The 11,713-nt window shown below is 26.6% G+C and overlaps 1 protein-coding gene across 1 annotated transcript; it reads right to left on the bottom strand.

The window, feature by feature from the left end:
- Nucleotides 1-620: 620 nt before the first annotated feature.
- On the bottom strand, nt 621-8,981 carry LOC109175407 (putative late blight resistance protein homolog R1B-16). Its single transcript, XM_019324671.1, has 4 exons — nt 8,773-8,981; nt 8,494-8,574; nt 1,117-3,327; nt 621-811 (listed from the first exon to the last, which is right to left on the bottom strand). The coding sequence occupies exons 3-4, from the start codon at nt 3,296-3,298 to the stop codon at nt 621-623; spliced, it is 2,373 nt and encodes a 790-aa protein (XP_019180216.1). The 5' UTR covers nt 3,299-3,327; nt 8,494-8,574; nt 8,773-8,981.
- Nucleotides 8,982-11,713: the final 2,732 nt, after the last annotated feature.

Genomic DNA, 11,713 nt, shown 5'->3' on the forward strand with positions numbered 1-11,713 from the left:
GAACCATGAAATTACATATATATCCTCAAAAATCACAGTCAACAAACGGTCAAATAGACAGAAGATCAAATTGTGTTAAAATTACAAAGTTAAGGACTTAATTGGTTGAAATTAAAAGTCGAGGACCAATTTGTGAATTTAGCTATAGTCGAGGGACCATTTTGGGTATTTACTCACAATGTAATAGGGAAGAAAAATGAATTCAAATATAGGAGAAAAGGGCTAGTAACATTCCAAAAAAAAAAATTTTAATTGGGAAAAGATGTAATTTATTTATGAACATAAAAAAAATTTAAATATTTATTTATGAACATAAAAAAAAAAAAAATTAATTGGGAAAAGATGTAATTTATTTATGAACATAAATTAGAGTTAGAACTTTAAGGAGTTGCTACTGGGCGGTGAAGAGTTGCAGAAGAAAAATGAATTCAAATATAGGAGAAAAAATGTCAAAAAAGAATTTTAATTGAAAAGAGTTACAATAGAAAGAAATAAAAATATTATTATTCAAATAAAAGATATAACCTTCATCTACATTTATTCTTCCAAAAGGCTGAACCCCACCCCAACCCTAACCTTCATCTACATTTATAATCGATCCGATCCGTGCATCACTTTGATTAGACTCCTGATCTCTTTCTCATCCTCTTTTCCATGCTTTTTAGTTTAGCCCGCATGCCATCCAATATCCTCATCCTCACTCTTGGTCTCTTTCTCCACCATCTTTCTCCTATTTTCTCCTCCTTTGTTACAAAGTTTGACTCATCATGCTCAGACTTGGAATCAAAATTATTATAACACTCAGATGGCTCTGTCAATCATTTCAATAAATTAAACATGAAAATTAAAGAGATTTAGTTAATTAAACCAAGATCAGAGTAAAAATAATGCATAATCACTCACTGCTGAAAATCTGAAAATTATGGAATTTCCGACCACATGAAAGTGATCTTAAATCAAGTCGAAAGTAAAAAGTGATTGGAAATAGCAATAAAAGTTTTTTCGGATACCAAAAGTGGTCGGAATAAGGATTTCGACTTGATTTAAGATCACTTTTAGGTGGTCGAAAATTCCATACTTTCCAGCAGTGACTACTGTATAATGTATAGTACTTACCGAGAATCTCGACATTGAGTTGCTCAATTCCCATTTCCCGTGCACATTCCTCATTTTGCTTCACCCAAACGTCAACAAAGGGATTGCAATCCTTGGCAGTTATGAGTTTCAATGTTAAAACATCCTCAAAAGTAGAAGTTATAACTACTAAGTTCCGACAGTATCCCAAAGCTAATTGCTCAAGGCAAGGAAATGACTCAGCAGGAATGCTAATATTCCAAATTACAATATCAAGAAAAATTAATTGGAGGCGTTTGAGTTTCTTGAATTGGGTTTCCTCATCCACATTCCATTCTAAGCCCTCCTCAAACTTGCAATGGAGTAATATTAGACTCTCGAGATTGGGAAGTTGTTGTGCAATTGTTGAAATTGCAGACACGGAAAGAGTAATACCATTCAACCACATTTCCTTAAGACTTGATGGAAACTTGCTGAGTTTAAGATCATTAAGAAGATGCGGATGACTTTCAAAACTACCGAATAAGTTCAACTTTTCAAGATCATGGAGAAAGTCAATTTCGGGGAATGGATATGTTGATAAACCACCTTGCAAAGTTTTGAGATTGGGAAGCTTTCTCAATAAAGGTTCGTGCATTGCAGTGAGAGGACATGACGAAACCCAGGTTTGCAATTCTTCTGAACAAGGAATTGCTTCAATCATATCTGCTATTGATTTCTTCACGCAAGACTTATCACAACTGGCACCACTAATATTCAGATGTCTCAATCTACTCATATTCAGGAAAAAAATTGGGAAATGCACCTTATGTGATCGCAACTTTAATGTTATGAGACACTTGAGATTCCCTAGTGATAATGGCGAGACATCATCTGCAACATCATCTTCATCTCCATCTACTTTGAGAGCTAGATACCTTAGATGAATCAGTGAGTTACCTTCAAACAAAATTGATTGGTACACACGGATTGCCTCTAAATCCAAGATTGTGAGATGCTCAAATTTTTTAGCAATCCATGAACCTTTATAAAAGGGACTAGCATAACCATTTTGGAAAACCAAAACTGTGCGAATAGAAGAATTCCATGGTACTAATTCAGAAGGAAGATTATGTCTCCCTCGTAAATGAAAACATATTCGATGTGGGGTAAAATTCAGAGTTGGATCCAATTTCTTTTTCATATTAATTACCTCCAAGGAAATATTTTCTCTAGCTTCTGTTAAGCAAAAGTCACGTACCAAATCATGAACCGTGCATGATAGGATGTGACCATCATACTTCTTTTCAGACACCATAATTAGGTTACTGCAAACCAAATGGTTTAAGTACTCCTCTGCTTCATCTTCTACTCTCCCTTTCTCTATGATGAATCCTTCACATATCCATAGTTCCATTAGTTTCGAAACATCAATTTTTTCATCCTCGTGGAATGCAGCAAAGTAAAGTAAGCATGGCTTCAAATGATCTGATAAATACTTGTAACTAAGCTCTATCGCATCTTTGCTTTGTATCACGTCTCGAAATTTATCATCGGAGTTTAAAGTAAATAGAAATCCACTCCACATTTGCTCACTCTTTTCAACTTTTTCAAGAAGACCCGCCATCAAACCAATTGTCAAAGGTAATCCCCCACATTTTTTAGATATTTTTCTTCCAACATTTTCAAGCTCTTCAGGATATCCCTTCCCTTTAAATAACTTCACTTGCAATAATTCCCAGCTCTCATCAGTAGTGAAGAATGGAAGATGAATATGTTTGGCATCAGAAACCACACTTTCTTGTCTGCTTGTTAAGACAATTCTACTTCCATTGTCACATGAGGGAAAAACTCTATTCAACTCTTCCCATGCTTCTAGACTCCAAATATCATCCAACACTACGAGGTATCTCATTCCCATCAAACTTTTGCGAAGCTCTGCAGATACACTACTGCTCATCTTTATCTCGCTGCCACATACTTGACTATATATTTTGTTCAACAAGTCTTTGTAATCATATTCTTGAGAAACAGTACACCATGCACACTTGTCAAAGAAGTCGGCTACATTTTTCTTCTCATACACTCTCTTGGCCAAAGTTGTCTTCCCCAATCCGCTCATACCAGTAATTAAAATAACTTCTCTCTCGTCTGACCCATGAATAAGATGTTCTATGATAGTTTCTTCTTCTTTCTTGAAACCCACAACTATATCATTATCTGGACTAGAGATGTTTGGCATCATTTTGATCTCAAAAAGCTTCTATTATTTCTACAATTACAAGGTTTGGTTGAAATATATTCAATATTTTTCATCAATCAGAATAAAAGAACAAATTAAAGTAAGAAAGTGAAAAAATTATGAGAGCCAAAGCACTTGATAATGGACGTGATGACGAAAAGAGAAGAGTGTTGGCACAAAGAGGATATAAATTGATATTAAAGATTTTACTTTTAGAAATTATAAATGTATCTTTTAGAAAATGAGTTGCCATAAAATGGGAAACTTTATACACAGTAATAGGTAATTACAAGTAGTGTTTTGTGAGATGTGACAATTACCCTTCTAGTGCCCATATTTATTCCTGTGATAATATATATATATATATATATATATATATATATATATATATATATATATATATATATATATATATATACTAGTATTTTTTATGCGCGATGCGCCAAATATAGGTGCCCAATATTAATACATTATATTAAAATTTTAAATTTATTTAGATTTTAGATATTTAAATTATTCTAAATAATAATAATAATAATGTAAATTATTTTTATAAATTTGATATTTATATTTATGTAATAATTAACATATAACTCAAATATTTAATGTGTATATATTATTATTAATGACGAAGATAAGAAAATATATGGTGGATGCATGTGCATGGTAACAATAGTGGAAAAGATAATGGAAGTTATAACGATAGGGGTATGTTTGTCCAAAATATTTTAATGTACAACCTTTATAGCATAATGTACAAAAAAAACTTAACAGAAAAAATGGACTTAAATCAATGGTATAACTTTCATTCACACTTATTATGTTTATTATATATATATATATATATATATATATATATATATATATATATATATATATATATATATATATATATATATATATATATATATGACTCATATAAAAATTAAAATAAGTAAATGCTTAATACACTTTTCAAATAATAAATAATTATTAATGAATTAACCTTTTATTTTCAAAAAATAAATAATTAATTAATATAAAATAAAAATAATTATATTCAATATAATCAAAATTAATATTTTCAATTTGTTATAAAAGTAATAGTAAATATAAGTATCGTTGTAGATAGTTATAATCGAAAATAAAAATAATTTATTAACAATTTTTATATTAAAATAAATAAGCATTCTTAATGCAATATTGATGATTAGTCAGTAAAACTTAACTTTCATTTTTTTATGTTTAAAGTAACATAATTATAATAAGCTTACTGTTGTTGTTGAATAGTAATTAAAAAGTTATGGTATTAAGTTATAACATTTGAATTTATAAATTTTCCTTGTGTATATGATTAGAACATCAATTGGTGTTATATATAGCTATTCATCTTGTAAACTCTCATTAACATTTTGAAATATTATTTAAAATATGGAGAAATTTTATTACATACATAGTATATCAAGTTGTAATAAAATGTACTCTAATTTGCAATAAAGATTTGGAATAAAAAAATTAAAATTTGTGCTATAATATATTAAGCAAAATGAAATAAATAGTTGAAAAAGAAAGGCTATATTTTAGAATAATTATATCATGACATTCATATATATCTTTTAGGATAAATATTCACATAATAGTAGTTTTTACTTTTTTTTTTTTTAATATAAAGTTGATTAAACAAATCAAATTATGTAAATATTTTTATATTTTAATTGTTACCACAAAGAAAAAATAGTTGAAAAAATAGAAATCATTGACACTAATTTAACTGTTATAATAATAATAATAATAATAATAATAATAATAATAATAATAATAATAATGTAAAATACAAAATGTCATCATTGTTGTTGTTGTTGTTGTTGTTATTAAAATGTTAGAAAATATTTTTGCAATGAGAAACTTGAAAATACTAAATACTTAGCAGAATATTCCATCCATTACTAAAGTTCGTACATATAAATCTTCTTTTTCAAAAAACAAAATTTGTAATAAATCGAAAAGTAAAAGTGAAAGATAGTAACTTTGAAAATGTTTTATCATTGGACATGGAATAAATTAAAATGTACAAGTCACTGATTCATATTTTATTACACTAACATAATTTTTATTCATGTTATAACCTTACCAACATTGTAGATATATAGTTATAATTGAGAATACACATTATATATGTTCTAACAATTTTTATAATAAAATAAATTCAGTTCATCTTAAATGTGATAATGATGAGTCAATAAATTTTTTTTTTTTAAAGTGACATGATTATAATAAGTTTACTGATGTTGTTGAATAGTAATTAAAGAGTTATGCAAATTAATTTATAACATATAAATTTATTATAAGTTTTCATTGTGTAAATTATTGAAACTTCAATTGTTGTTATATATGAACTATTCATCTGGTAAATTCTCACTAAATATTTTGAAATATTATTTATTTCCTATAAGATTGATTAGATAATGAAAATTGTGCATTTAAATTCTTAAAATATAAAAAAAAAAAATTGTCTCATAGATAGTTAATCAACTTATAATAAAATATACATTTTAATTAAAGTAATATAGATTTAGAATAGAAAATTAGAGTTTGAGTTACAACAAATAAGATTTGATATAAGTAAAGAGAAAATAAAGTATTGTTAGAATAATTATAGTGTAACATTCATTTTATATTTTATATTTTTATTTTTAATATATAATTGAAAGAAACAAATCAAATTAAGTAAATATTATTATATATTAATTTTTATTACAAAGAAGAAAAGAGTTGAAAAAATAATAGAAAAATTTTTAAAAAAATGTATATAAATTTCATTTTATATACACTAATTTATTTGTTATAATTATTATATAAAAAGAAAATGTATGTTATAATTGTTGTTGTTGTTATTACTATTACTATTATTATTATGTTAAAAAATATTTTGTAATGAGTAAATTAAAATAATAAATAATTAACAAAATATATATTTCGTTACTAATGTTTGTACAGAAATGGAAAAATAAAAAGAGAAAGATAATAACTTTGAAAATGTCTTATCATTTTACAATGAATAAATCAAAATGAACAAGTTATCTATTCACATTATTACCCCAATATAATTTTTATTCCCGTTATAACATTATCAACATTGGCTCTTATTATATTTATTTACTTGTTATAACGAGTGCATTACGTGATTAAATTAATGTCCGATACAAAAATTAAAATAAGTAAATGCTTAATACATTTTTAAATATTAAATAATTAACATAAAATATTTAATATAAAATAAAAATAATTATTTTCAATATAATAAAAAAAGAGTATTTTCAATTTGTAATAAAGTATTAGTAAATATGAGTATTGTTCTAGATGGCTATAATTCATAATAAAAATGATTTCTTATAATTTTCATACTAAAATAAATTTAGTCTTCTTAATGCGATATTGATGAGGCAGTAAAGAGTTAAAATTTTGTCTCAATCAAATTAGGCATGTAATGAAATGCACAATTTAATTAAAGCAATATAGATTTGGAATATAAAATTAAAGTTACAACAAATAATGATTTATTTAAGTAAAGAAAGTACAAATTATTCTTAGAATAATTATAATATGACATTCATATTCGTTGATGAAGATTCTAAAAATAATAACTTTCACTTTTGTTTAAAAAATATAGTTGAAAGAAACAAATCAAATTAAGTAAATAAACTTTTCAAAAAAAAAATTAAGTAAATAAACTAAATATTATTATATTTTAATTTTAATTATTACCACAAAGAATAAAAGTGTTAAAAAAAAATTGACATGAGTTTCATCTTGTGTATACTAATTTAATAATAATAATAATAATAATAATAATAATAATAATTATTATTATTATTATTATTATCATTATTACTATTAGTAATCATTATTACTATTAGTACTATTATTATTATTATTATTATTATTATTATTATTATTATTATTATTATTATATTAGAAAATACTTCACCAATGAGTAAATTAAGTGTAATAAATAGTTAATCGAATATTATTTTTCTAAAGTGTGTACATAAATTGAAAAGTAAAAAGTGAAAGAAAGTAACTTTAAAAATGTATTATCATTGTACAAAAAATAAATAAAAATGTACAAATTATCAATTCACATTATTTCACTAACATAATTTTTATTTTCATTATAAACTTACTAATATTGACTCTTACTATATTTAAATAGATGTATAAGGAATAAATAAAAATGTACAAATTATTAATCCATATTATTAATTACACCAACATAGTTTTATTGTCATTATATACCTTTACTAATATTGACTCTTATTACATTCAGTAGATAGTAGATAATATATATATATATATATATATATATATATATATATATATATTAGTAGATAATAGCTTTTTTGGTAACAATATAATTTTTGGTGGGTTCAAAGTGAAAGAAAATTTTGTTGCAGCCTTGGATGATAAGACTATTTGCACTCATGTAATCTTCTCACTTTTAAAATGATGAAATTTTTTATTAATTACTATTCATTCTTCATCCATTTAATTACCTTTTTTCTTTTAAAAATAATCTCACTTTCATTTCAACTTATAAAATATATTATTTTCTTTTATCAATGAAATTTTTCTACTATTAATCTATTATATCAATATATAAATTGATCTAAGATATTAAACAAATGATTAAAAAATTTTAAATTTCATCAAATTATTTTAAAACTTTTGAAATAAAATAATTCGTAAACAAATATTTGGAAAAAAGTTATACTATGTAAAAATTTACGATAGTCAATTGATAGATGAGAGAGTAAATTCTAGGAATGATTGTATAGTTATTGACATTCATCAATTTTTATTATTGACTTTCAATTTGACCATAAATGACTATTAATTTTGTTTCAAATTTTTTCTTTTAATTAAATATTTATTTAGTAAGAGTTAAATTTAAATGTGTGAATGTAAAAATGGACTTGATACTAAAATAGACATATTAAATTCATGAGCTTCATGCATTAGTGAAAATGTAAAGAACATGTTAATACAAAAGTTAATTTAGACCAGATTATTAATAAAAGACTTATCATAGTCAAATAATAGATAAAAGAGTTAATTTCATAAATAGTGAGCTTTAATTTATCAATTTTTATCATCAACTAATTAGCCTTTTCCAAATTGACCACAAACTTCATACTAGCAAGAGCTTACTAACCTTAGTATGGTAAGTGCGCATAAACTTCGATTGATCCGGAGATGAACACTTTGAAAGAACTAATAACTTGTCAAAGATTATAATTTGCCTGAAATTAGATAAAAGATGAAAGGAAAGAATGATTAGATTCCCAGAAACAATTCATAATATAAACTAATTTAATGAACAATATAGAGCCAACAACACAACAGCAAAAACTAAGCAAACAAGTTAGGAATGAAAGAAATGGCTTTATTAACAATACCTACAATATAATATTATATTATTTCAAAAACAACTTAATTACCTCTGATCTGATTCGTAAGTGAATGGGCAGAGAAATGAGTTTCAATTCAGAGCGACTATCCAATATATATCTTTAAGAAATCTGCAGATTTCTTAATTAAAGTAGAAGAAGAGATGAGAGTGGTTTATATGAAAATATGAAAAGAGATTGCTGCAGATAATTACGGGAGAATTGAAATGCTAATATATGATGAGAGATTGATTTTGGGTGGAAGACAACAAATATGGTTTTAGCCCATTTATAGAACAAAGTTACAAGGATATATATGCTGTTCATTTGTTTTGTCGATCTTAATTAAATTGATTTTGGTCCCTCAGGTCGTCAAGCTTGACTATTCAAACGGCTTGGGGATTCATTTTCTTCATTTAAATTATTTATTGACTATTCAAATCGGGAATATTATATTTTCTTCATTTAAATTATTTATTTATTGCTTAATAATTGATTTTATCATCTAGCTTGACTATTCAAAAGGGGATTGATTTTCTTCATTTAAATTATCTATTGCTTAATAATTCACCTTATTGTGGAGCTTGACTATTCAAATGGCATGGGGAATCATTTTCTTCATTTATATTATCTATATCTATTGTTTAATAAGGGTCCGTTTGAAAAGTAGGAAAATGACTTCTGGAAAATGAGTTATTTTTTAGAAAATATTTTCCTTTCTCGTGTTTGGCAACACAACAGAAAACTGTCTTTTGTGTGTTTGGTTCATTTTCTGAAAAATGAGGTAGAATGGTATAATTAAACATTTTATACAATTAATTATTAATTATTTTGTTTAAAATAAAAAAAATATTTATAATAAAATTTATTTTTAAAAAAAAATCAAAAAATATTAATTATTAAAAAGTTAAAAAAAAATAAATTTAAAAAAAAAAAAAAACAAAAAGGACAGTAGAAACCAGAAAGAACTTCTCTGGTTTCCACCGCCGGTTCTCTCTGGTTTCCCTCGCTTCTTCTCTCTGGTTTCCACAGCCGGAAACCAGACTGGTTTTCAACTGCGGAAACCAGAGTTCCTCTCTTCCTCTCAATTTTTTTTTTTTTTTTTTTTTTTTTTTTACGGTTTTTGCCGGAAACCAGAGAGAAGTTCTCTACTTCTCTTTGGTTTCCCTCGCCGGAAACCAGAGAGAAGTTCTCTCTGGTTTCCATAGTCGGAAACCAGACTGGTTTCTGACTGCGGAAACCAGAGATCCTCTCTTCCTCTCATTTTTTTTTTAAGGTTTTCGGCGGAAACAGTGGTCTGGTTTCCGCCGGAAACATTGTTTTACGTTTGGCGGAAAATGACTTCCGCCAAATTTTGGCGGAAGTCATTTTCCGCTAAATTGGGTTTGATATTTCCCAGTCAACGGAAAATGTTTTCCGTTGACTGGGTTTTCCAACCCCATCCAAACATGAAAAATTTGAAAAATGTGAAATCATTTTCCAAATTTCTAAACACAACCTAAAAGACAATTATTATTTCTCTTTAATAAAAGACAGAATTTTGTTAACTAGAACGCACTGCACCTTCCTGTGGATCCGAGGTCGTTCAATACCGTTATAGTATTATACCACTTGAGGCCACCAACTTGCTAACACTTTTGTTTGCGGTTTGTAATGGAATTAAGATTGCAAACGACCAAAGACTAATCATAAAGAAATGTATTTTCTTAATATTTGATGGGAACTTGCTAAGTTTAAGATCATTAAGAAGATGTGGTTTACATATACTACTACGGGATAACTCAAGATGATGGAGAAAGTCAATTTCAACAAATAGATATGATTTTGAGACTCCACACCTCAAATTTTTAAAACCATGAAGTTTCCTTAATAAATGCTCATCCAAGCTAAGGTTTGTAAGATTTTTGAATTGAACCATGGGGAATTGGTTCCATAACTGATGGTCCTTCCATTCGTGCCCGCAGGTGCCGGCGCACACGAGCTTGAATCAAGCCTTTTTTCAAGCTAGAAAAAATGATTTCTAGAAATTATTTTTTGGAACCTGAGTTATTTGTCAAAAAATATTTTCATTTTAGTGTTTGGTTATATTTCAGAAAACTGTATTCGTGTGCTTAGTTCATTTACCAGAAAATGAGTAGAAAAGAAAAGCGTCAAATACCCTAAACTTTATCCAGTCAACTTGAAAGACAAAATCGACGATCGAAAATGGCCGAACCATCGTCAATCGCCTTCTACCAGAGATGGAATGCGACCACTGGTCGCCTTCCCATCTCGTCACCCATGAACTTTTTCTCTGCCTAGAAAATGACTTCTCCCAAAAAAAGAAAGAAAGTCATTTTTTAAAAATTTGCTTTGTTTTTCTTTGACCATAAATCAAATATTAATCCTTATTTAAAAGATCCGAATTACAACTTTTTAGTAATATTTTTTTACACATTAACTTTATTTGTATAAAAAGAAAAAGAAACGAAATAATAATGTAACATTTTTGAACTAGGGTCCGCGACCGCTAATTGTTATAGGCAAAAATTATAGTCACTAAATTTCTTTTTACTTACAATTATAAATTTATATCACTAAATTTCGGTCTCTATCTATATATCTTGTCATAATTATATACATCACCCTTTATTTTATTGGTATACATGACGTAAGCTAATTAAGAGTTCTACTACATGTATTCTTTAATCTTACTTTTTAAATTTTACTCTCTGATGTCACGAATTCTGATAAGTTATGTTTTTATGTGAATCCCAATACAAGTGCCTACATCAAAATTCAGTGTGTGGAAGTAGAAGTTAGAAGTATAATATGAGAATACATGTAGCATTTTCCGCTAATTAATGAGGGTACATTGTTAGCTACGCGATATGACCCAGTGGCATGCATTATTGAAGTGATATATATGTACTAAGATTCATAACCCCTCGCCTATAAACAAACTTAGGCTTCGAATGTGACATCTTATTATTGCAAACTTTACATTTATGGA

The sequence above is a fragment of the Ipomoea nil genome, unplaced genomic scaffold (assembly GCF_001879475.1).
Source record: "Ipomoea nil cultivar Tokyo-kokei standard unplaced genomic scaffold, Asagao_1.1 scaffold0688, whole genome shotgun sequence".
NCBI lineage: Eukaryota > Viridiplantae > Streptophyta > Magnoliopsida > Solanales > Convolvulaceae > Ipomoea > Ipomoea nil.

Coding starts and splice junctions, on each gene's coding strand:
- LOC109175407 (XM_019324671.1), bottom strand. CDS start 3,298: ATGATGCCAAACATCTCTAGTCCAGATAATGATATAGTTGTGGGTTTC. Junction 812..1,116: donor ACTCAATGTCGAGATTCTCG/GTAAGTACTATA, acceptor AATGATTGACAG/AGCCATCTGAGTGTTATAAT.